Raw genomic sequence first — 27,941 nt, 5'->3', positions numbered from 1 at the left:
CTGATCTGAAACGTTATGCAGAGGGCAACTCGCTTGCTTCCCCCCATTAGATCACCTATGTGTCCTTGGGACTTGAACTTGGTGCTGTCTGTGTTACAGAAACAACCATTTGAGCCTATCAAGGCAATTCCATTAGACTTGCTGTCACGCAAGCTAGCCTTCCTGATGGCTATCACCTTGGATAGAAGGGTGTTGGAGTTGGCGGCCCTTTCGTGCAGGGAACCATACTTGAGCCTTCACCACGTCAGGGTCGTGTTACGACCTGTTCCATTCTTTTTTGCCAAAAGTGGTGTCAGCCTTTTATTTAAATCAGGACATTATTTTGCACTTTTTTTTTTTTTTTTCCCCCTCAGTCTTGTTCTGCCGAAGAGTCGACTGCATTCTTTGGATGTTGTCCGGGCAGTCTAGGTCTATCTGTCTAGGTCTGTGGAGATCAGAGTATCGGATTCCTTTTTGTTTTAGCAAAAGGACCCAAGAAGGGGCAGGCAGCTTCCATTGCCAATTGGGTCCGTCAATTGGTTATTCAGGCCTATGGTCTGAATCGTAAAGCTCCTCCCTTTTTAGGGTGAGAGCTCATTCTACCATCGGTGTAGGAACCTCCTGGGCTTTTCGCCATCAGGTATCTGTGGCTCAAATTAGTGTATACGTTCACAAAATTTTATCAAGTGGATGCTCGAGCAGCCGAGGATTCGGCTTTCATAAGCAGTGTACTGCGGGCTGCCGTATAAGGTCTGATGGCTATTGTTTGGCAGGATGTCTCCCTCTCCTCAAGGCTATTGCTCTGGGATGTTCCAGCAGGTAATGAATATTAGCCTAAATCTGTGTCCCATGATGTATTAAAAAGGAAATTAGGATTTTTTCATCATACTTGCCTGTAAAATCCTCTTCTTTGAGTACATCACGGGACACAGAGGTCCCTCCCCTCTTTTTGAGGATTCAGTGCTTTCTACAAAACTGAAGTACTTCCTGTATTGGAGGGGCTGTATAGGGGATCATTTCCTGTCTAAAAACCTTTGGTCTACCAGTGTCCATGCACCTGGAGATGAAGTATAACCCAGCAGGTAATGAATATTAGCCTAACTCTGTGTCCCATGATGTATGAAAAAGAAAAGGTTTTTACAGATAAGTATGATGAAAAAATCCTATTTTTTTGCTCATTAAGGGTATGGTTGGCTCTGTTGCTGCCTTTTACATTTTATATTTGGTTCTCCATCACTGAGTTCATTGTTCTACTTGGAACTGGAAAGTTACCATACTGTAATGGCACTGACATCTATTTATTTATTTATTTTTTATTGCTCCTCCATTTAAGGGACTGCCAACTCTCTAAGATGGTTGGATACAATTGCAAACAAATGTAGGCCAGCCCAGGATAACCCCTCTCATTATCAAAATGCCTCAGTTTTTTGCTAGTGTCCTAATGGGATGGATGTCTTTAGCCAGTAAAAATATCACCTGTTTTTTGTTTTAGGATTTTCTTTTTTTTCCCCTCAATCAAGACTCTTCTATACATTGCTGCTATAACAGGTTTCAGCAAAGGCAGCTATCCAACGCAGTCTATCTTTTGGCGTGCCATGACCAACCCCCACTGCACTAAACATTGCAGGGCAAGACCGGAAATGATTTTTGGCACTTGGTTCTGTGTAGAGCGCTTTCTAGTCCTCTTTGTGGTACTCAAGTTAGTCGTGGCCTCTGAGCCAACAGCTGCTGAGATTGTCTGTCTGATTTCTGATACTCTAGTCCTTATCAGATTACATAGCCACCAGGGAGTTGCAGTCTTCTGCCATTACTTCAAAAATGTAGTCTTTTTGGCTCTTATTGATGCAATATGCACCACACCATGCACAAGTGCCTGTTTCTTTTATCAGTGCTACTTTAAGTCTTGGGTCCTTTAGAGCCCCTAAGGTCCGCATATGTTTTCTTGGTAAACCTGCTGTTCCATGTTTTCCCCTGTGGAGACTGAACACCCCCTAACAAGTTGTTTGCTCCTTCTTAGCAATTTCTAACCTTGTATCCCTACCAGAGATCCAGCAGTGTCCCACTTATTACTGCCTTATCTGGCCGAGTGTTTTGGTGGTGTATGCACCTTTCTTTAGGGGCCCAAATGGTAAGTGGGTGGCTGCTCTCTCAAGAACACTATTCCCACTGGCAGGTCCTGCTCCTCAGTCTGTCCTAGCTCTGACTTTAATTTGCCAAACTTTGGCTTACTGCTCAAAGTCTATTAAAAAGGATCTGTTCACTATTTTGGTTGAACCCTCGATGACAAAACCTTTGAAGCAAACGCTTGCAGTTTTGAGCTTCTGGCTGCTGACAATTTCCCGTCTCATCTGCCGTATTGGTCTCCTGTCAATACACCTTCAGAGGTCACCATTTGGTTAAATGTACACACGTTCCGAAAATCATACATATGAAAAATACCACTTTCGAAGCTATTGTAGGATAAACTGATCGCGACAGTTCATCCGATTGTATCCGATCTGATAAGCACGAAAATTTTCCTCTTGCAATACCAGGTCATACTATTTTTCATTTAGTCAGTACAGTCATCACCTGAAAATACAATATAAATACACCACACCACAAGACATGACATCACTTCCAATTTTTTTTTGCTGTCGTACCAAAATTTTCTTGACTTTTTTAGTAACTTCAATTACATCTTACATCTAGCAAGAGAAAAAAGTTGGACGATCTGTCGTCCGAATATCGGATCATGTGTACGTGGCATTAGAAGCATTTGCTCTGCATGGCCATTGAGGGATGACATCTCTTTAGATCCTACTCTAGATGTCTTAAACATGGAAACTGCAGGTGGCAAGAACCCCCATCTTTGGCCAAAGAAACCTAAGGTGTGGTCTGGGAAAGCTCATTCCTTGATGTAGGTTAGGTCCACTCCATCAACCTCCAAGTTCAAAAAAACCTGTTAGATTTTGGGGACAATTGGACAGACTATATTTCTGATGCTTAGGTGTTAGAGGTGGTTTATAGGGTTACCAGCTGGAGTTTTGTTCCCAGCCCCTTGCTTTGTTTATCACTTCCAACCATCTTTTGTCACCACACAGATCAATAGGTCTCCGGGTAGCCTTATCTGGATTTCTGAATAAGTCATCAGTTCCTCTGGAAAAGTGGTGTCAGGGGTTTTGATGCAAACTATTCTCAGTTCAAACATCAGCCCCATCTTGCATCTCAGAGCATTGAATGGTGTTCTTTGCGGGTCCACCAGTTTGGTCAACACCCTCCTTTTAACCAGGAAGACTTTTTGGCTTAAGTGGATGTCAAGGACGTGTATCCATATTTCCAGCATGCCAGAATTTCCTATGCTTTGCTGTGGTTTCCCTGCACTTGCAGTTCGTGGTCCTGCCTTTCAAACTCTCCTCTGCAGCTTGGGTGTTCACCAAGGTGCTGGTGCAGGGATTAGCCCTAGAGCAGGGTCCTCTGATCCCTCCTGTATTTGTATTGCAACTGTGCTGTCTGCCACCATGTTGTAAAACGCTGCGCAAACTGTTGGCGCTATATAAATCCTGTATAATAATTTAATTTGGGATAATCCAGAAAGAGGATCTGCACACCAGTTATTGCTCTTTAAAAGTCTTCATATTTATTCAAAAACCACAGAACACAAATGCAGATAAGATCAGATGACATGTTTCAGTCTACAAGGCCTTAGTCATAACTATATTTAGACACAAAACGTTGAAATAGTAGCTCTACATACCACAGGCTCCACCCATTGTTCTAATTGATTACAAGCAATTGACAGAAGGGAAGATCAGCTGTGACACACATACTAGGGAGTCCATGCCACTAATTATCTTTAAACATCACGACGATAAAAAAAAGTCCATCAAGTTCTACCCAAAAAAAAAAATACAATCCCATATACACAAACCTACACCCACTTTTACTTTAGCCTACTGTAGCCTACAATACGTGGGCTGCACTGCACGCCCTTTAACCGCTAGCCCACTGGGCACTTAAACCCCCTTCCTAACCAAACCAATTTTCAGCTTTCAGTGCGCTCGCATTTTGAATGACAATTACTCAGTCATGCAACACTGTACCCATACAAAATGTTTCTTTCTTTTTTTTTTCCCCCACACAAAATAGAGCTTTCTTTTGGTGGTATTTAATCACCACAGAGTTTGTTTTTTGTGCTATAAATGAAAAAAGACCAAAAAATTTGTTAAAAAAAAAAAAAAAAAAAAAAAAAAAACAGTTTTGCAAATTTAGTAATTTTACTTCATAAATTTTAGTCAAAATTTATACTGCTACATATTTTAGGTAAAAATAACCCAAATCTGTATATTATTTGGTCTTTTTGAAAGTTAGAGTCCACAAGCTTTGGTGCTAATCACTGAAAATTGATAACACCCGATGTAATGACTCATTTCTTGAGGCCCTGAAATGTCAGGAGAGTACAAATACCCCCCAAATGACCCCTTTTTGGAAAGTAGACAGTCCAAGGTATTTAGTATGAATCATGGTGAGTTTTTTGAGTGTGAGACTTTCATACAGCCTGGCCACATACAGAGGCCCAACATACAGGGAGCGCTGTCAAGTTTCTAGGAGCATAAATTACACATTTATTTTCTTGACTACCTCTTACACTTTTGAAGGCCCTGGAGCACCAGGACAATGGAAACGCCCCAAAAATAACCGCATTTTGGAAAGTAAACACCCTAACGTATAATCCTATGAAGCATGATGAGTCTTTTTAAACATGCGATCTTTATTTATTTTTATTTTTTCCCGAAACATATAGAAAAGAAAGGAGGGCACGCCGACCTTGTGCATTACCAAAGATAACATTTATTTAAAAATGTAACAGCAATAGTAATGCTCACAAACAAACGTGATAAAAAGGCTTGTCAGTACACCAGCAAATGGAACCGTGTCTCTAGACACCTGCAACCTGGACCAGGTGTTAGGGGGGGGCCAGATGGCATCGCAAACGACTGATGCGTTTCGAGGGAGGACCCTCTTCTTCAGAGCCACAGCTCCCTCGAATTGCATCAGCCGTTTGTGATAATGCTTGCCATAAAGCCATACCTCTGACTTGGAAATAAGGCTAAGCACTCAACTACGTGCACAAACATAGGGCAGAGTGGCCCCAAACATCTTCTTCTTGGGCCTGCAGATGGGCACATCGCTGGATCAAATGAGGGCTCTGGTAAGTAGGAGAAGGGGATGAAGGGGGATACTGATGCCTATACATTGTTTTCCTTAATACAAGGAATGCATTAACCACTTCAGCCCCAGAAGGATTTGCCCCCTTAATGACCAGGCAATTTTTTTGCTTTAACTGACAATTGCGTGTTTTATTTATTTATTTTTTTGCTATAATACATAACAAAACACATGTATTCATCAGTTTAGGATGGATATATATATATATATATATATATATATATATATATATATATATATATATATATATATATATATATATATATATATATTCTACATATTTTTGGTAAAAAAGAAAAATGCAGTAGGCGTATATTGATTGGTTTGCGCAAAAGTCGCGTCTACCATTTACGGGATAGATTTATGGAATTTTTTTTTTTTTTTATTGTTTTTACTAGTAATGGCGCTATCTGCGACATTGCGGCAGATAAATCTGACCCCAAATTACACTTTTTGGGGACCAGTGACATCATTACATTGATCAGTGCTATAAAATGACACTGGCAGGGAAGGGGTTAACACTAGGGGGCGATCAAGGGGTTAAGTGTGTTCCCTAGGTGTGTTCTAACTGTAGGGGGGGTGTGCTCACTGGGACATGAGAGATCACTGTTCCCAATCTCTGTGAACAGTAGATTGAGGATTCGCTCGTTTACAAAATGTTTAGGCTTTAGAACCACTAAAAAGTAAAGGATTTTTTTTTTTTTGAATCATACTTACCTCGGTGGATGCAACATCGGTCCCCCAGCGCCTCTGCACTGAGAACTGAGTGATCGAACACCGCCGATTGCTCGTTTTTCAGAGCTCCGTGAGCAGAGAGCTGCAGACTGTCAGTCACAGCTCTCTGCTGTGCTCCCTCCTCGCTCATTGGAGCGCTGGGCTGTGGAGAGGACGGGGCGTCCAGCTCGGTGTCTCAGAGGCTCACTGAGATGGGTGTTGGTCCAGGCACTTGGCGGATTCAGACTTTATTGTCGCCATGACGCGGTGCCTAGACTGACATCCTTGATGTCCGCAAAGAGCGGACTTCAGCCTGCTCACCGCTGAAAACTGGTCACAGGAGTGCAAAATTAATTGCACTCCTGTGATCCATAGATTTCCAGCCAAACAAGCTTTGGCTGGACTAATCTTATTAAGGGTTGTATCCAAAAAGCCATTCCTCCGAGGGGATACCTAAAGCCAAAAACTCACTTTTGCATGAAAACACAAGGATTGAGGTGCAAGAAAATGCTTTTGACGAGTTGATGTTGGACAGAGCCGTTTACCCACAAAGGGCTATGGAACAATATGTTTATAGTAAAGCATGGTTGGAGGTTGCCTGCAGATTTAGGGCTACCAATCCGCAAATGGGATTGACGATTTTGGTTACGATTGAAGACACTGTCACTGCCAAAAAATATGAACAGATTCTTATCCATCACACAATACAATCTGGAAGGATTCTGAGTATCCCCAATTTTATTCTGACGCATGACAAGGACACCAAACACACAGCCCAAACATAACATGACTGCATTATACAGAGCCCTCACAAAACCTTGATCTCTGTGTATTACTAAACCAGTCGATAACTCAGTCTGTTGAGCTGGAGCAAGTTCTCCAGGATGCTTGGAGAATCCAACCAGAAGAGAGGTTTGAGAAACGTCATGCAAGTGAACCCAATATAGTGCGTGGTTAACGGGGCATTTTAAGCCATATAGAACATTTCATTTGTGTGTTTTTTTTTTTTGTTTTTTTTTTTCTGTTAGTGCACTTTTTAGGATGATAATTATTGATAAAAAATTATTCATGCCATTTTAGTAAAGCAGTCCTACTTCACAGAATTATTGTGTGCTTGAGTCCTGTGCGCAGTACTATATGATAATCTGCCACCTACTGGAATCAATTGGAGGGCTAGGATCTTGGCCCTATAAGTGCTTTTACAAGGAAAAAAAAAAAAAAAAAAAAAAACGGATCTTCATTACAAAAATGTGTCTGCAAATGTACTTAAAATGTTTTTTATATGGTTTTAATGCCAATTATGACCTTTGCAGAACTGCACAAGAAATCCAAAGAACAAGATCACAGAGAGAGTAAATCGCTTAGGACAGGTCTTCAAAGCACGTTTTGCCACTGCAATTGGCCAAGCATGTGCAGAAATAGGATACCAGGTAATGTTTGAGTATTATCATTGCACGGTAACATTTGTATTATTAAAGCATGTTGTAAAACTTTGAATGTGTACATTAGCTTAGTGCAGGCCAGTGCAAATGTGTAAGCCAGCTACAATGTAGATTTGATTATGGGATGTTAAACAGTGTAGGATGCCTTTCTCCCTCTCCCCACTGCCTCTCATTCTGGCTCTTTCAACACGTGGTCACGTTTCATAATAGAAGCCTGAGGTACAATATGAGCCACATTGCAATCTCCACTGTTATTTTCAGTATATCAAAATTTCTGCTTTCTTCTCACTTTTTGTCTAGCTGTATTCCTGAACTACGGAACTGAAAAAACGGACGGAACTTTGACTTGTTATATTTTCATTGAATTTAGCACAAGTTAATTACTGAGCAGTTAGTAGTGTGTATAAAATATATATATATATATATATATATATATATATATATATATATATATATATATATAGAGAGAGAGATATATATATAGAGAGAGATATATATATATATATATATATATATATATATATATATCTATATATATATATATATATATATATATATATATATATATATATATATATATATATATATATATATATATATATCTATCTCTATATATCATTATTTTTTACATCAGAAACCTGACATTTTAACAAATTGTGTAGACTTTTTATATCCACTGTATGTGAGAGACACATGGTGGTTTCAAACATGTAAATCGAATTGCAATATTTCATATACCTATGATGGGGTTATGTAACTAAATCAGGGTGGTTCCACCACAATATTCACACCTCACTTCCTGTTCTTGTAAAAATTGCCTTGCTATGGCAATTTGAATAAAGCTGAGGTATTGCCAAAATGGTTTTTGTACATTTGCACAGTAAAAGGAATTTTCTTCCGAAGAAGTGTGCCTCATCTCTGCTGCAGCATTTGTTATAACTTTTTCTTTTATTCAGCCCACAGTTCACTGCTGGTGCTCTGGATCCAGCACTGAGACTTGTAGTTCCAGCTGTAGTACAGATATCACAGGATGTTGCTTACTCAGCACCTCCTCCATTTAAAAAAAAACTTGTATCCTTTTAAGGAAATGCAAGCCACTCTGTTTGGAGGAGGGAGATAGTGTTCATCTGCACCTCCACCACCTGAATGCCTTTCATTCAGTGAAAAAAATTATGTCAGGGGTGCAGAGTGGGGTGACCTCCTGTGATATCTGTACTATAGCTAAAACTGCAACTCTCAGTGCCTGACTTTCAGTGCTAACAGGCGAGTGCAGACTGCATAAAAGTAGAAGTTTACACAAAGTCTGTAGCGGATGGGGCACATATTATTGGAGGAAATATTATTTTTGCTGTGCGAATATACAAAAATATTTTTTGATTGTATTTAATCTTTAAATTGTCTGTTACCTGTCTGGATATAAATGCAGTGGTCTTTTCCTTATACTCATCAGAACTGAAGAAGTGCCCTGGGTGAGTTTGAAACGTCTAAACCATTACAGAGAAGGTTCAGTTGAATATGACTAACTATTCTTAGCTATATAAAGTGCATATGCACTCTCGCCTCAGCGTTTGGCACTTCTAATTAATTATGTATATATTTCAGTTCTTTAATTTCTGAATAAATGCACAACCCTAGTTGTAAACACGTGAAACCTGAATACTTGTTGACTAGCTTGTTGCATCTTTGGTTGGCTCTATAAACCTCTTGTTTTTGTTTTGTCGAAGTTTGGTCAATGATGTGTGCTCATCTGTTAAAGAGGAACTGAAGTCCCCTTTTTAGTAGCTCTGCCCACCCTCCTCCGGCACTACCGTTATAATGCATGCACAGATGTGCCAAAGGGCTCTGCTGCACCTCTGCGCCTGCACAGGACATTTCACTTGCATGCACAAAGATGGAAAAGGTATGAACTTTACTTAATAGCTGTCTGTGCACATGCGTGGGGAAACCTGCATATGAACAAATGTGCTGGAGAAACCTGTGCATGCGGAAAGGGAGGAGGCAGGGCATACTTCATAATGAATGTCTGGATCCAGGTCTGCCTTTCAGTGCTTACCAAACATATTCATGTTCTGCTATGAAATGTGTTTCAGATCTCATACATATGAGTAATACTTGTACTAAAGCAGAACTAGCCGAGTAGAATTTAATAATTTATTACAGGGGATTTAACTACCACTCGGTATTGTCTGTATTACTCGTGATGGCAATACGTCTACAAAACATTATTTTCCAAAATGAACATGCTCCTTACAGAATTTTAAAAACTGTTTTCATTGTGTGCTTTTTTTATTCAAAAGCAAAAAAGTTTTTCTTGATGTTTTTTGGACTACAGAATTGTTTATTAACTGGCTTCTGTTTTCAACAGCGATACAGAGTTGGGGTACGTTTGCATTACAGAGTGCTGGAGTCTATACTCAAATCGGTAAGCCCATTGATGAATTGGATTAGCTTGGTTCTGTGTTGATATGTTTCAGACTATATACATTTCATCTAATCCATATGATTCACATGTTAAGGATTAAGTCCCTGGATTTTTAAGTATACATTCATATAAAATGTACCCTTTTATTCTTATTCTAAAAATTTGTTATCAAGGAAAGAGAAAAACAGTACAGTAGGCAGCTTTGAACATCTGTACAGGCATCAATGCACAGCAGACAATGTTTGTCTACAACTATAGAGAGGAACATGTAAATCTATGAAATAAGAAAACAACTGGGTATTCAGAGCCACTGGAAGTGAAGTAATCATTACCAACTATATTGTTTAAGCAGGAGATCATGAATAAAGTGGGCAGCCTGATAATATCATGGAGTATAGCACAGGGAGAAGGGCAACAAAAATTGTGTTGTAGAAGGTGGAGAGAGCAAGAATGGATGAGAATGTGTGGCACGCAAGCCCATCCATCCTTGGACATATGCAGTCGAGACTAAAAAAAAAAAATGGTGACAGTGCAAAGTTCAAAATCTTAGTTTCCAATCTTGGACCCAGTCTGATAATGGAAAGGAAAGTATTTTATATGTGGGCATGTCCTTAAAAAGTATTCAGGTGCTCTGTTGCATAAAATTTTCTTTTGGCCATCACCTAAACCAGAAGAGTGGCAGATTTATGGTCATTATCTATTAAGAATCCGTTCCTAGTAATACTCCCAATCAGTGTGATCCTCAGACCAGATCCTGCCTAAAGTTTGTTTTATAAATTTTCTTTTTTGCAATGATCTAAGAAATGAGAGAGAAGAGCAGTTTCATCCTCCTGGATGTGAGACCATGTCTGTTAGAAGAGAAGTTCAGGTTTAAAAAAAAAAAATTAATTTGTACTCACCTAGGTGGATGATGCAGCATGGATCAGATGCTGCATCTGTCCCCCGCCGGCTCTCAGACTGAAAACCGAGCGATTAAACACTGCTGGTCGCTCAGCTCTCGGACTTCAGGCTGCAGAGAGCTAGTGACCGTCAGTCACCGGCTCTCTGCTCTGCCCCTCCAGCACTCGGCATCTGGGTGGATCCCAGCACTCCGGCATCTGGGTGGATCCCAACCATATGTTTTGGTATCTTTTCAAAGCCTGGTCCGGCTCTGTGACATGAGCCCAGCTGTCGGCTGAAAACAGGTCACAGGAGTGCAGAAAGAACTGCACTTCTGTGATCCCCAGAAAAAGTATATCCAAAATAGCATTTGCTGTACTACTTTTAAGATACTTGACGGTCACCAGGTCATTTAGGAAGTCCTCTTAATTCTTCATTCTATTTAAGGGAGTGAAGAAGGTTTTCCAAGCATTATTTCCTAGTATCAAAGCAAAACTGGGCCAAAATAGTAAAAAAAAAAAAAATTTAAGATTAGCTGTATATTTCTTGTTACTACCATAACCTACCACCAAAGAACAATCCAAAATAAATTCTCTTTCTCCTGACTATGGCAGCAATACCACATGCCCCCTTCCTGATTTTCTATTTTTGTTTTTTTTTTGCATGGTTCTCACACTTAAATGATTCAGATCATCAAACAAATTTTAATATCACACAAAGATAACCCGAGTAAATCCAAGATGCACTTATTCAATTATTTAATTTATTAAGGAAAAAAAGCTGTTCAAACCTGCCTTTCCCTATGTGAAAAAGTAATTGCCCCCTCCCATGCTGAATCATGAATGAACTGTGATTAACCACAATTTTTTGGAAAGCTGAGTTAAATTTCACTTGCCACACCCAGGCCTGATTGCTGCCATACCTGTTGAATCAAGAAATCACATAAATAGAAGCTGTCTGACAAACTGAAGCACGCAAACAGATCATAAAAAGCCATAAATCATGACAAAATTTAAAAAAAAAAAATTCAAGAACAGATTAGAAAGAAAGTAATGTACATGTATCGGTCTAGGAAGGGTTTCAAAGCCATTTCTAAGGCTTTGGAACTCCAGTGAACCACAGGGAGAGCCATTATCCACAAATGAAGATAACGTGGAACAGTGGTGAACCTTTCCAGGAGTGGCCGGCCTACAAAAAATTACTCCAAGAGCATGACAACGACTCATCCAGGAGGTCATAAAAGAACCCAGAGCATCGAAAGAACTACCTCGCTTGCCTCAGGTAAGATCAGCGTTCATGACTCAACAATAATAAAGATACTGGGCAAAAATGGCATCCACGAGAGAGTTCCAAGGCCAAAGCCACTGCTTACCAAAGAACACAAAGGCTCATCTCACTTTTACCAAAAAAAAGCCTCAATTATCCCCAATACTTTTAGGCAAATATTATGTGGACTGATGAGACAAAAATTTAACTTTTTGGAAGGTGTGCATCCTGTTACAGCTGGCATAAAACTAATACAGCATTTCATAACAAGAACATCATTCCAACTGTCAAACATGGTGGTGGTAGCGTAATGGTCTGTGGCTGCTTTGCAGCTTCAGGACCTGGATGACCTTACCATAATTGATGAAATCATGAATTCTGAGCTCTACCAGAAAATCCTAAAGGAGAATGTCCGGCCATCAGTTCGTGACCTCAAGCTCAAGTGCACTTGGGTTATGCAGCAGGACAATGATCTGATACACAACAGCAAGTCCTCCTCCAAATGGTTCAAAGAAAGCAAAATTTAGGTTTTGAAGTGGCCTAGTCAAAGCCTGGACTTAAATCCAATTGAGATGCTGTATCATGACCTTACACAGGCCGTTCATGCTGAAAAACCCTCCAATGTGGCTGAATTAAAACAATTCTGCAAAGAGTGGGCCAAAATTGCTCCACAACAATGTGAAAGACTCATTGCCAGTTATCGTAAACGCTTGATTGCAGTTGTTGCCACCAAGCGTGGCACAACCAGTTATTAGGTTTAGGGGGCAATTACTTTTTCACATAAATCCAGGCAGGTTTGGACAGCTTTTTTGCCTTAGTAAATGAAACCATCATTAAAAAACTACATTTTGTATTTATTTGGGTTATCTTTGTGTAATAATAAGTTGTTTGATGATCTGTGTCATTTTAAGTGTGACAAATATGCAAAAAAAAAAAAAAAATTATGTATGCTATTTGTTTGTACCCAAAGTACAGTTCAGAAACAATAGTGTGCATTTTGCTTTTGGTGTGAGTGTTGTGTTTTTGTTTTTTGTTTTTTTTTTATACCCTGTACAAAATACCCTGACCTTTTTGACCCTTACTTGACCCAAACACTAATCCTGGCACTGACCTATATCAAATCTTGATCTAAGTTTTTTTTTTTTTTTTTTTTTTCTTTTTTTTTTACAGTTTCTTTCTCTCTCTCGCAGCACTGCCGAAGTGCCGCAACACAGATGCTATTAACCCTTTCTTCGGCCGCTAGCAGGGGTTAAAATTGCCCTGCTAGTGGGCGAAAAGTGCCGCTAAAACTAGCAGCATTTTAATGCTAATGCACTCACCGCCCCAGTGTGAAAGGGGTCTCGCGCACACACTCTCGCGCACACACTCTCACTCTCTGCAAGGAGAGCGAGAGATGCTCTACATTCACGGAGAGAAACGCAGGGGCGGGCTTCACAGTGGCTGTTCAACAGCGATCGGGTGACCCGGAATTGCTAGTTTAGGGTACCAATTGTTAGTATGGGACCCGGGGCCCCTGTTGCGCTCCTAGCACAAAGACAGATAGGCAGATATGCAGCCCCATAGAAAAAAAAGCCCAGTCCAGTAAGGCCACATATCAATGTACTGTCGGCTTCAAGGGTTTAAAAATTAGGGTATTGCTTGAGAGGGCCTCTGTTTTAGCATAAAGTTTTGCAAGGTGGTGTTGGAATGTATCTAGGATGTTTGGAGGTTTTAAGGAATGCATGTGGAACCTAGTTTTTTTTTTTTTTTTAAGAGAAAAGGTGGGTTCTTGAGGGATGAAAGTTTGTTAGCTAACGTAGTTCAAATTTGTCATTAGCATAGAATTTTTGCTGTGTCCAGTGCAAGTGACCTTCTTTATCAGTAAGACAGAGGTTGAGGTCTGTGTGAATGTGTTCATTCTGTTGTCTGTTGTGAAATTGTTTTAAAGAGTTTAAAAGCTACTTCTCACTCATTTTTGAGGCCTGCAGTATGAGCCATTGTGTTGCTATGGCTATTTTAGTTTTTTTTTCTTTTTTTTTTTTTTTTCTGTTGAGAAGCATGTTGAATGATGTGACCACAAATTACCAATTCTGTAAACTTCCCAAAGTATTGTATAGAATTGTGCTGAGTAGCTGAAAGCTATCAGTTGACTTTTGTCTTGAGACCCTTAGGCCCCTTTCACACAGACGGATAGAATGATGCTTTTTAGCTGCGGATTTTCTAATTTTCTACCGCAGCTAAAAGCACACAATGCTTTCCTTTGGCCCCATTCACACACTGCGTTTAGCTGCTAATTAGATACATGCGGTTCTGTGCGGATAGAAAAAATAGAATTGACTGCGTCCAGGAGCGATTTAGCGCAGCTATCTGCACATAACCGCAGGTAATCGCAGTGCACTGTGTCAGTTGTGGATAACAGCGCCGAGCTGCTCATCGGGAAAGGAAAAATTATTTTTCCTTTCTCAATGAGCGACGAGCACGGGGATCCGACTCGGATCCCCACCAATGCCCGACACTGTTTTGTATGAATCTTGAGGGGGAACTCCACGCCAAATTTTAAATTAAAAAATGGCGTGGGTTCCCCCTCAGGGGCATACCAGGCCCTTCGGTCTGGTATAGATTTTAAGAGGAACCCCTACGCCGAAAAAACGGCATGGGGTCCCCCCAAAATCCATACCAGACCCTTATCCGAGCACGCAGCCTGGTCGGTCAGGAAAGGGGGTGGGGACGAGCGGGCGGAGGGCTTATCGGAATCCGGGAGACTCCTTTAATAAGGGGGCCCCCAGATCCCGGCCCCCCACCCTAAGTGAATGAGTATGGGGTACATGGTAACCCTACCCATTCACCTAGGGAAAAGGTGTCAATAAAAAAAACACTACACAGATTTTTAAAGTAATTTATTAGACGACTTCGGGGGTCTTCTTCCGACTTCGGGGGTCACTCCGGTTCTTCTCCGGGTCTTCTGCCGGGCTCCTCCGCTATCTTTTGCTCTTTTGCCGCTCTCTTGCTAGCGGAGGAGCCCGGTCTGCTGCCTTCTGCCTTCTTCCCTCTTCTCTTCTTCTGATGTTGACACGACGCGCTCTCCGGCTGGAATGCACTCTGGGCGCTCCGCTCTGACTTATATAGGCGGTGACCCCGCCCCCTTATGCCGTCACAGTCCCTGGGCATGCTGGGACTGTGACGTTTTAGGGGGCGTGGTCCCCGGGTGATGACCACGCCCCCTTTATGCCGTCACAGTCCCAGCATGCCCAGGAGGGAAGAAGGCAGCAGACCGGGCTCCTCCGCTAGCAAGAGAGCGGCAAAAGAGCAGAAGATAGCGGAGAGACCCCCGAAGCCGGAAGAAGACCCCCGAAGTCGGAAGAGGACCCCCGAAGCCGGAAGAAGACCCCCGGAGCTGTCTAATAAATTACTTTAAAAATCTGTGTAGTGTTTTTTTTATTGACACTTTTTCCCTAGGAGGGCTCCCGGATTCCGATAAGCCCTCCGCCCGCAGACCCCGACAACCAACGGCCAGGGTTGTCGGGAAGAGGCCCTTGTCCTCATCAACATGGGGACAAGGTGCTTTGGGATGGTGGGGCCGCAGGGCACCCCCTCCCCCAAAGCACCCACCCCCCCATGTTGAGGGCATGCGGCCTGGTACGGCTCAGGAGGGTTGGGGGCGCTCGCACGTCCCCACCCCCTTTCCTGACCGACCGGGCTGCGTGCTCGGATAAGGGCCTGGTATGGATCTTGGGGGGACCCCACGCCGTTTTTTCGGCGTAGGGGTTCCACTTAAAATCCATACCAGACCAAAGGGCCTGGTATGCCCCTGAGGGGGAACCCACGCCATTTTTTTATTTAAAATTTGGCGTGGAGTTCCCCCTCAAGATTCATACCAAACAGTGCGAGTCGGCACCCTGACGGGTTGGCATGGAAATGGCAAACCGCAGCCAAACGCGACCGCAGCTAATCGCACTGTGCAAATGCAGCTGATCGCAGTGCCTGTAGTCTTGAACTCCACAGGAAAAAAAACCTGCTTTTAACTGCGGCAGAATAACCGTCCGTGTGAAAGGCGCCTTAGGATTATATGGAAAGGGGAGTAGAGTTACTCAGACTCAGGTGGCGGAACGTGATTTTTTCAGTAGCAGTCTGCACAGCATCAAGATAGTATCATGATCAGACCACAGAATCAAAAGGATAGATAATGAAAATTCAGTGAGGGGGAAAAAAGTATTTGATCCCCTGCTGATTTTGTATGTTTGCCCACTGACAAAGAAATGATCAGCCTATAATTTTAATGGTAGGTTTATTTTAACAGCGAGAAACAAAACAACAAAAATATCCAGAAAAAACGCATTTCAAACAAATTATTAAAATGCAAAATCATATTATGAGTGAAATAATTATCTGATCCCTTATCGATCAGCAAGATTTCTGGCTCCCAGGTTTTACAGGCAATGGGCGGAGATTGAGAGCGCTTTCTTAAAGGGAGTGCTCCTAATCTCAGCTTGTTGCCTGTATAAAAGATACCTGTCCACAGAAGCAATCAATCAGATTCCAATATTCCACCATGGCCAAGACCAAAGAGCTGTCCAAGGATGTTAGGAACAAGATTATAGAACTACACAAGGCTGTAATTGGGTTACAAGACCACCACCGAGCAGCTTGGTGAGAGGGTGACAACAGTTGGTGCGATTTGTTCGCAAATGGAAGAAACAGAATAAGGCCTCTTTCTCACGGGGCGGATCAGTGATGATCCGCCCCGTGAACATCCGCTGGCTCAGCGGGGATCGCTCCGCCGATCCCCGCTGAGCAGGAAGATGACAGGTGCATCGCTGCACGCTGTGCAGCGACGGACCTGTCAGAGCGCCGCTCTCCCCTATGGGGGGATCGGATGATGACGGACCGTAGTGTCCGTCGTCACCCGATCCGATCCGAAAACGGATGGAAAAGTAGGTTTTTCCTCCGCTACACTTTTCGGATCGGAGCGGGGTCGGATGTCAGCGGACATGTCACCGCTGACATCCGACGCTCCATAGGGATGAATGTATGTCCGTTTTTCATCTGAAAACGGAAGGATGAAAAACGGACATACGGATCGTCCGTGTGAAAGAGGCCTAACTGTCAATATCCCTCAGGCTAAGGCTCCATGCAAGATCTCACCTTGTGGAGTTTCAATGATCATGATAACAAGGCATCTGGAACCGTAGTCACCAAGAAAACAATGAACACACTTCGCCATGAAGGACTGAAATCCTGCAGTGCCCGCAAGATCCCCCTGCTCAAGAAAGCACATGTACAGGCCTGTCTGAAGTTTGCTAACGAACATCTGAATGATTCAGATAACTGGGTGAAAATGTTGTGGTCACATGAGACCAAAATCAAGCTCTTTGGCATCAACTCAAGCCATGTTTGGAGGAGGAATGCTCCCTATGACCCCAAGAACACCATCCCCACCGTCAAACATGGAGGTGGAAACAATATACTTTGGGAGTGCTTTTCTGCCAAGGGGAAAGTTCACTGCATCAAAGGGACGAAGGATGGGGCCATGTACTGTAAAATCTTGGGTGGCAACCTCCTTCCCTTATCCAGGGCATTAAAAATGGATCGTGGATGGATATTCCAGCATGACAATGACCCAAAACACATGGCCAAGGCAACAAAAGAGTGGCTCCAGAAGAAGCACATTAAGAGCCTGGAATGGCCTTGCCAATCTCCAGACCTTAATTGCATAGAAAATATGTGGAGGGAGCTGAAGGTTTGAGTTATCAAATTTCAGCCTCGAAACCTTAATGACTTGGAGAGGATCTGCAAGGAGGAGTGCGACAAAATCCCTCCTGAGATGTGTGCAAACCCGGTGGCCAACTACAAGAAACGTCTGACCTCTGTGATTGCCAAAAAGGGTTTTGCCACAAAGTATTAAGTCATGTTTTGCGAAGGGGTCAAATATTTATTTCACTTATTTAAATGCAAATCAATTTATAGCTTTTTTTGAAATGCGTTTTTCTGGATTTTTTGGTTTTGTCTCTCACCGTTAAAATAAACCTACAATTAAAATTATAGACTGATCACGTCTTTGTCAGTGGGCAAACGTACGAAATCAGCAGGGGATCAAATGCTTTTTTCCCCTCACTGTATCTGAGGAAGGAATGGGTCAGGGGCCAAAAAGTGATTGATTCAAGAGTGGATAGAATGCAGATGCAATTATAATTGAAAATAGGTGCAATTTTAACTAGGCATCAATATTGTCATGTGAGTTAATTAGTGCAGCAAAAGTTTGGGGGATAGAGTTCGAATTGGAGAGTTCTGAGGGAGATTTGTCTAGTTTGCCTGGCGAACCAAGTTCATCAGAAAGACAACCTATACTACCTATGTGGTAGGTTGACTTTTTAATGAAAGTGTAGAATGGACTATAAGTGAGATAGGGGGTTTTCTTCAGTATTATGAGTATAGTAAATACTTATGTATAGTTTCGATTATTTTGGAAGATTCCTTGTAGTATTAAATATCAGCCCTGAAGGTCTATGTTATGGGTTTATGGAAAGCAACGAGTACTCCTCTCCCCCTTTCTTCTTTTTTTTTTTTTTGGTTAGATTAGTAAAAACAAAAAGATAGTAGTAGATTGTAGCAAACACATGGACAAAGAGCCATGACTATATAGTAACTAATTTAGTGATGTTATTTGCCTTAGGCTTGAGGCATAATATACAGCTGACATCGAGGCGGCGGCCAGTGAACTGACACAAGCCAGCCAAGTGTCAGCATTTATATATCTGATCTGATTGGCGTAAGCCAATCAGATAGTCCGCTCCGTCTGATCAAATGAGCGAAAATCGAAAGCCTCATTTAGCCCTTGTGGCAAGGTGGCCTGTAGATTTGAATATCCACCTTAATTCACATTGGAGGAGGCACTCCTCTTGAATAGAGATGGATACGGTCAAGTCCCAGGAAAGAAATCCTGGGAATTGAGTCTGGGTGTACCAAGGCCATGTGTCGGCCAATGGGCACCTCAGGATCCCGTTTGCGGATTGTAGATATGTGCTGATATAGTCTCTTCCAGAACTCCTTAATCGTCTTCCCGACGTAGTAGCAACCACACTCACATGTGAGTAGGTATACTGTGCCGGGAGTTTTACAGTTGATGTAGTGCTTAGGACGGAAATGATGTCCATTTGGCAAGTCTGTTTTTGCGCTTGTCCATGTATTGACAATATGGCCACCCTCCACATGAGAAAGTGCCCAACGTTTTACATGGATCCCCTCTGTGGGATTTATATTCACTTGTGACTACCTTGTCACCTACGGAGGGAGCTCTCCTGTATGTAACAGTAGGTGTATCTGGTACAAATGGAGACAATGAAGAGTCCATAGTGAGTAAATGCCAGTACTTGTTCAAAATTTTGTTTTGGTTGCTTACGCTGTGTTGTATATGTAGTGATAATCCTAGTTGTGTTGTCATTGGAAGGTTGTTTTTGTGTATTGAGTAGGTCACAACGTGACTGCCGAATACTTTTTCTATATGCCTTTTTAAGGCTAGAGTTAGAGTACCCTCTTTGGAGGAGTCTTTCTCTTGTCGGCTTCGTCTTTGAAGGTGGTATCGTCTGAGCAGTTCCTACATACCCTGAGGTACTGACTGTATTTTATAGATGCTAGAAGGGGTTTGGGATAGAAACTAGTCGCATGTAATAGCGAATTCCCTGCTGTAGACTTGCGATAGAGCTGACTTGAAAGGCTGCCATCAGATTGTTTTTTTAACAAGTGCATCCAGAAACGTGATCTCTGTTGTACTGTAAGACATCGTAAAGCTAAGATTGAATTCGTTCTGGTTAATGGAGGCTAAGAACTCCTGTAGGAAAACGTCATCTATGTAATGTTGCCACGGGAGTATATGGCATATATAGACGGCCAGCAGATCATTGGTAAGCAGGTAGTGGGAACCGTCAAAGCAAAAGACATTGTGATACAATATGAATTCTAAGGGATTCAAAATGAATTCTGTGTATTCGGGCTTGCATCCACTAAATTGTGACAGTACATGACGTATTGTAGTGAGACCCTTCATGTGCGGTATGGTGCAATACAGGGATTCGACGTTTATGGTGACTAGTAAGACACCATCCGTGATATGCAGATCTTGAAGGGTCTGCAAAAAGTGTAGGGTGTCCCGCACATAGGATTACGGACAGGCAACGAGTGGTTTAAGATGGTTGTCTACAACTCGACTAAGGTTTTCGGTAAGGTTGCCACGATCGAAGATGATGGGTCTGCCGGGTGGCTTGTTTAGTTGCTTATGTAGTTTTGGCAACGCATAGAATGTAGCTTTTCTAGGGTAACTAGTTCTGATATACTCCCATACATGTTTAGCTATAACATTTTGATGGAAAGCTGTATCCACCAATGTGTAAAAGTCCTGAGTAAATTTGTCAAGTACGGACTGCTGAATTGGTCGGTACCACTCAGAGTTGCGGAGTATGTTCATACACATCTCTATGTATTGGGCGTTGTCCATGACCACAACATTGCCATCCTTGTCGGATATATATATGTGTATATATTTATGTATGTGTGTCTATCCTGTGGTAAGCAAGCTGAAAAACTCAATACAAACTTTTGATGGTGATGGCAGCACTCAGATATTGCACACAAATATCAAAACCATTCTCATAAAAAAAACTGTTGTGCTGTCACATACTATGAATCTAAAAAGTCTACACACCCCTGTTAAAATTTCAGGTTTCTGTGATTTAAAAAAATAAGACCAAAATTAAGTGCAAAAAGTTCTGAAATTGTTTAAGACCCCTTTCACACTGATGGCATGCGCCATTGGTGCTAAAGTGCCGCTCGTTTTAGCGACGCTTATCGGCCACTAGCGTCAATGGCGGCAGTATGGCACTCCTGCGCAAATCACCACAGCTGTACGGTGGCCACTTTAAGGAGTATAGGGGGCGCGCGCCGCGTGACGGAGCTAATGCGCGTCGGCGCTCGCTGCGATTGCTCCTGAGAAGGACATAACGAAGATCTGTCAATGTAAACAGACAGATCTCCATTCTGTCAGGGGTGAGGAGACTGATCTGTTGTTTCTACTGCTTAGGAACAGGGATCGGTCTCCTCACCCAGTCAGTCCCATCACCCCAGCTAGAAACACTCCCTAGGACATGCATTTAAACTCCTTGATTGCCCCCTAGTGTTAACCCCTTCCCTGCCAGTGACATTTACACAGTAATCAGTGCCTATTTTTAGCTCTGATCGCTGTATAAATGTCAATGGTCCCAAAATAGTGTCAAAAGTATCCAATCTGTCTCAGCCCCGATTAAAAAAAAAAAAAAAAAAAAAAAAAACAGATCGCCGCCTTTACTAGTAAAAAACATGAATAAATAAAAATGGCATAAATCTATCCCCTATTTTGTAGACCCTAGAACTTTTGCGCAAACCAATCAATATACGCTTATTGCGATTTTATTTTTTTGCCAAAAATCTGTAGAATACATATCGGCCTAAACTGAGGAAGGTGTGTGTGTGTGTGTGTGTGTGTGTGTGTGTGTGTGTGTGTTTTTTTTTTTTTTTTTTTAATATATATTATTATTATTATTATATATATATATATATATATATATATATATATATATATATATATATATATATATATTTGCACGTCAACCCGCTTTGTGTGTATACGTGTGTGTGTATATGTATGTATGTGTGTGTGATCTTTATCTCCCATTGGGGGGGGGGGGGGGGGGGTTGGCTGAATACAAATGCATGCCATGGTTTTCAGATATTTGTAAAAAAATTTTGACAACTATTTATCATTTTCCTTCCACTTCACAATTATGTGCTACCATGTGTTGGACTAAAATCCCAAGTAAATTTACATACGCTTGCAGACTTTGATTTCTTGTCCATTTTTTCAGAGAATATGAATGATAGCACAAACTTTTCTTACACTCATGGTTAGTGTTTGGCTGAAGCCATTTATTATAAGTCAACTGTGTTAACTCTTTTTAAATCATGACAGCAGAAATGCCTGATCTTTTTAAATCATGACAGCAGAAATGCCTGATCAAAAGTTTACATACCCTGGTGATTTAGGCCTGATAACATGCACACAAGTTAACACAAAGGGGTTTGAATGGATATTAAAGGTAACCATCCTCACCTGTGATCTGTTTGTAATGTGTGTGTGTGTGTGTGTGTGTGTGTGTGTGTGTGTGTGTGTGTGTATTAATGGTCAATGCGTTTCTGGGCTCCTGATAGACCCTTGAATCTTTCATCCAGTGCTGCAATGACAATTCTGGCTTCTGAGTCATGGGGAAAGCGAAATTGTCCAAGAATCTGCGGGAAATGGTAGTTGAACTGTGTAAAACAGGAAAATGATATAAAGATATCAAATGAATTGAGAATGCCTATTGGCAGTGTTCAAGCTCTAATCAAGAAGTGAAAAATGGTCAGGTAGACCAACTAAAATTTCAGTCACAACTGCGGGGGGTAAATTGTATGGGATGCAAGGAAAAACCCACAAATTAACTTCAGGTGAAATACAGGACTCTCTGAAAACATGTTTCAAGATGCACAATAAGGAGGCACTTGAAGAAAGATGGGCTGCATGGTCGAGTCACCAGAAGAAAGCCATTACTACGCAAATGCCACAAAGTATCCCTCTTACAATGCGCCAAACAGCACAGAGTCAAGCTTCAAACCTTCTGGCACAGTCATTTGGAGTGATGACCCCAAAATTGAGCTTTTTGGCCACAACCATAAATGCTACATTTGGAGAGGAGTGAACAAGGCCTATGATGACAGGAACACCATTCCTACTGTGAAACATGGAGGTGGATTGCTGATGTTTTGAGGATGTGTGAGCTACAAAGGCACAGGAATGTTGGTCAAAATTGATAGCAAGTTGAATGCAGTATGTTATCAAAAAATACTGGAAGAACATTGTGTTCAGCCAGGAACTGCGCATGGCACATACTTGGACGTTCCAATATGACAATGATTCAAAACACAAGGCCAAGTCGACCTGTCATTGGCTACAGCAGAATAAAGTCAAGGTTCTAGAGTGGCCATCTCAGTCTCCTGACCTCAATATCATTGATCCACTCTGGGGAGATCTCAGACGTGCAGTTCATGCAAGACAGCCCAAGAATTTACAGGAACTGTAGGCTTTTTGCCAAGAGGAATGGGCAACTTTACCATCTGAGAAGATAAAGAGCCTCATCCACAAATGCCACAAAAGACTTCAAGCTGTCATTGATAGTAAAGGGGGCAATACATGGTATTAAGAACTGGGGTATGTAAACTTTTTTGATCAGGGTCATTTGGGTAGTTTCTGCTGTCATTATGATTTAAAAAGAGTAAATAAATGGCTTCAGCCAAACCCTAACCATGAGTGAAAGAAAAGTTTTTGTGTTATCATTCATATTCTCTGAAAAATGGCCAAGAAATCAAATTCTGCCAGGGTATGTAAACTTGTGAGCACAATTGTGTATATATACATATACAAAATCTCACAGAAGTGAGTACACCCCTCACATTTTTGTAACTATTTTTTTATATTTTTTCATGTGACAACATTGAAGCAATGACACTTTGCTACAATGGAATGTAGTGAGTGTACAGCTTGTATAACAGTATAAATTTGCTGCCCCCTCCAAAATAACTCAACAGCCATTAATGTCTAAACCGCTGGCAACACCCCTAAGTGAAAGTGTCCAAATTGGACCCAAAGTGTCAATATTTTGTGTTTGCCACCATTATTTTCCAGCACTACCTTAACCCTCTTGGGGATGGAGTTCAGAGCTTCACAGGTTGCCAATGGAGTCCTCTTCCACTTCTCCATGAGGACATCACGAAGCTGGTGGATGTTAGAGACTTTGTGCTCCTCCACCCTCTGTTTTGAGGATGCCCCACAGATGATTTTTTAGTTCTTTAGGGTTTAGGTCTGGAGACATGCTTGGCCAGTCCATCACCTTTACCCTCAGCTTCTTTAGCAAGGCAGTGGTCGTCCTGGAGGTGTGTTTGGGGTCTTTATCATGTTGGAATACTGCCCTGTGGCCTAATCTCCAAAGGGAGGGGATCATGCTCTGCTTTAGTATGTTACAGTACATGTTGGCATTCATGGTTCCCTCGAACTGTAGCTCCCCAGTGCTGGCAGCTCTCGTGCAGCCCTAGGCCATGACACTCCCACCACCATGCTTGACTGTAGGCAAGACACTTGTCTTTTGTACTCCTCACCTATTTGCCGCCACACACGCTTGACACCATCTGAACCAAATAGGTTTATCATCAGACCACAGGACATGGTTCCAGTAATCCAGTAGTCTTCTTGTCTTCAGCAAACTGGTTGCGGGCTGTCTTCTGGGACGACAGCCTTGCAGACCAATTTGAGGCAGTGTGCGACATATGGTCTGAGCACCGACAGGCTGACCCCCCCACCCCTTTAACCTCCTGCAGCAATGCTGTCAGCTCTCGTACATCTATTTCTCAATGACAACCTCTGGATATGATGCTGAGCACATGCACTCAGCTTCTTTGGTCGACCATGGCGAGGCCTGTTCTGCGTGGAACCCGTCCTGTTAAACCGCTGTATGGTCTTGGCCATCGTGCTGCAGCTCAGTTTTTCAGGGTCTTGGCAATCTTCTTATAGCCTAGCCCATCTTTATGTAGAGCAACCATTCTTTTTTTCAGATCCTCCGAGTTTTGCCATGAGGTGCCATTTTGAACTTCCAGTGACCAGTATGAGAGAGTGAGAGTGATGACCCCAAATCTAACACGCCTGAGACCTTGTAACACTAACCAGTCGCATGACACCGGGGAGGGAAAATGGCTAATTGGGCCCAATTTGGACAATTTCACTTAGGGGTGTACTCACTTTTGTTGCCAGCGGTTTAGACATTAATGACTGTGAGTTATTTTGAGGGGACAGCAAATTTCCACTGTTGTACAACCTGTACACTCTCTACTTTACATTGTAGCATAGTGTCATTTCTTCAGTGTTGTCGCATGAAAATATATAATAAAATATTTACAAAAATGTGAGGGGTGTATGAACTTTTGTGAGATACTGTATATATGTGTATACATACACAATTAATTTTGTAATTTAATGTTATTAACCACTTCAATACAGGGCATTTATACGCCCTTCCTGCCCAGACCAATTTTCAGCTTTCAGCGCTCTCACACTTTGACAATTACTCAGTCATGCTACATTGTATCCAAACAAAATTTTTATCATTTTTTTTCTCGCAAACAGAGCTTTCTTTTGGTGGTATTTAATCACTGCTGGGTTTTTTATTTTTTGCAATATAAGCAAAAAAAGAGAATTTTGAAAAAAAAAAACACTTTTTTTTAGTTTCTATCTTAAAATTTTGCAAAGAAATCATTTTTCTTCATACATTTAGGCCAAAGTGTATACTGCTACATATCTTTAGTAAAAATAACCCAAATTAGTGTATATTATTTGGTCTCTGTGAAAGTTAGTCTACAAGCTATGGTGCAAATCATTGAAAATTGATCACACCTGATGTACTGACGGCCTCTCATTTCTTGAGACCCTAACAAGCCAGGAAAGTATTATCCCCCCAAATGACCCCTTTTTGGAAAGTAGACATTCCAATGTATTTTTTAAGAGGCATGGTGAATTTTTTGAAGTTGTAATTTTTTCCCACAATTCTTGGGAAAATGAAGAATTTTTATTTTTATTTTTTTTTTTACACAAAATTGTCATAATAACAAGTTAGTTCTCTCACACGGCACATGCATACTTACAATGACACCCCAAAATACATTCTGCTGCTCCTCCTGAGTATAGCGATACCACATGTGTGAGACTTTTACACAGCCTGGCCACATACAGAGGCCCAACATGCAAGTAGCACCTCCAGGCATTCTAGGAGCAGAAATTACACATCATTTGATGACAACTTATCACACTTTTGAAGGCCCTGGAGCACCAGGACAATTGAAACGCCTACAAAATGACCCCATTTTGGAAAGCTAACACCTCAATGTATAATCTATGATGTATGAGTCTTTTGAACGGTTCATTTTTTTTCCAGGAGTTTTTGGAAAATGGGAAAAAAAATTAAGACTTTTTTTTTTTTTTTTTAACAAAGTTGTCCATTTATAAGATATTTCTAAAACGAGGTCAGTGCAGGTAAAAGACAGAAATAGACGGTAGGCAGAGGCATAGTCGATAGTCCAGGGTCAGTTCACGTGAAAGGCGAAACATGGCGGATAAACAAAGCAGGCGGCAAGCAGAGGCATAGTCGATAAACAGGCCAGGGTCAGTTGAGTTGAGGCACTAGGTTGGTTGGTTGAGGCAGCAGGGAAATCAGCACAGAAATTGAAACCGGGGAGATGGCAGTCTATTAGAAATTTGGGTTAAAAGTTTACTAGAGTGTGATAGCGCCTGAAGCATTCGCGGAGGAATAGGCCAGGTTGGGAGGGACACTGGGGACAACTGAAACTGGTGTCTTTCCTAACTCCTCTTTGCTGCAAACCTGACATTTTTTTTGGTGTCTTCTTCCGGTTGCTGATGGTGGAATATGGTCAGGAAAATGGCACTCATGCAGTCTGCTGACACAATTGGAGCAAATGCTTTGTGGGGGGAATCCTTGCTGATAGATCAGGGCACTGACAATATTTTTGATAAATTTGATAAAGGGGTTGGGTATTTCCATTGATTTTTGATAAGTGACGTACGTGTTATAAATGGCCAAATGAAAAAAGAAAAGAAAAATACACTGTCACCTTTTTTCCAAACTCAAAGCACTAGAAGCTTCACACAAAAAAGACCTAGCTCAACGAACACATCTCGACTTAATAGAAACACGTACGCAAATACAAGAAGAGCTAGGACATAAACTTAAGAAAAAATTTAAACTATCACAGAAACTTTTCTATGAGTTCGGAAATAAATGCAGCCGCCTTCTCGCTCAGGCTCTACGCACAAGAACAACCAATAATACAGTACACGGACTATGTTCTCCCACAGGTACAGCAATCACAAAAAATCAGGAAATCGCGAAAGCGTTTGAACGCTACTATACATCATTATATACCCTAAACTCAACAGATCCCTTGCCCACGTATCCGTCTAAAAGAAACGACGAAATTAAAGCTTTCTTAGAGCAATTTTCCCCAGACAAAATACCAGATGAAGTTTCTGCATCCCTAGAATCCCCAATCTCCCCGCAAGAATGGGAACAAGCAATCAAACAACTGAAACCTGGCAAGATTCCAGGCCCGGATGGTATTTCAGCAGTCTATTATAAGAAATTTGCACATATACTTAAAAACCCCTTTCTAAACGCGTTTAATGCGTTATCCCCTACAAATCCACTAACAAAAGGAATGCTAGTAGCCCACATATCCGTCATCCCTAAAGAAGGTTGGGACACCACACATACAGGAAATTACAGGCTCGTTTCACTACTAAATGTAGGTATCAAAATATTCTCCAAAATATTGGCAAATAGACTAACTCCTCTCCTCCCTTCTCTTGTGTCCAAAGATCAGGCAGGCTTCATCATGGGTAGGGAAGCCAGAGACAACACAGTCAAGGCACTCAATCTACATCACATTATGATTCAAACCAAGCAAAAAGGATTTTTCCTGTCTCTAAATACCGAGAAGGCATTCGACAGAGTGGCATGGGACTACATGGCGGCAGTCATACAAGCCATAGGTATAGGACCTTACTTCTCAGGCTTGATCTTGTCCCTGTACGCGAACCCTTCAGCCAAAGTTAGGGTCAATAACACTCTGTCGGATGCCTTCCCCATATGCAATGGGACGAGACAGGGCTGCCCTCTGTCCCCTATCCTTTTTGTTCTTACCCATGAACCTCTCCTCCGAAAGATAAAACTTAACCCAGACATTCATGGTATAGATACACCCAACAAAGAATATAAGTACGTCACCTTTGCGGATGATATATTATTGTTCCTGTCACAACCTCTGATTACTTTGCCTGTCCTACTCTCAGAATTCAAACAGTTTCAATTAATATCCAACCTCAAAATCAATTTTGCAAAATCCTTTGCACTCAACATCTCCCTACCACACCA

At 41.7% G+C, this 27,941-nt stretch overlaps 1 protein-coding gene across 1 annotated transcript in view; it reads left to right on the top strand.

Annotated features, from left to right (window-relative positions):
- Positions 1 to 27,941, top strand: part of RB1 (RB transcriptional corepressor 1) — a 276,848-nt gene that overhangs the window by 71,733 nt on the left and 177,174 nt on the right. Inside the window, exons 13-14 of the mRNA XM_073614116.1 lie at positions 7,215 to 7,331; positions 9,709 to 9,765. Coding sequence (XP_073470217.1) covers positions 7,215 to 7,331; positions 9,709 to 9,765 — 174 coding nt within the window. The remainder of the gene's footprint in view (positions 1 to 7,214; positions 7,332 to 9,708; positions 9,766 to 27,941) is intronic.

Source organism: Aquarana catesbeiana, linkage group LG02, assembly GCF_042186555.1.
Source record: "Aquarana catesbeiana isolate 2022-GZ linkage group LG02, ASM4218655v1, whole genome shotgun sequence".
Lineage (NCBI taxonomy): Eukaryota > Metazoa > Chordata > Amphibia > Anura > Ranidae > Aquarana > Aquarana catesbeiana.
The sequence above is the reverse complement of the archived record's forward strand: the minus strand, read 5'-3'. Positions and strand labels throughout refer to the sequence as shown.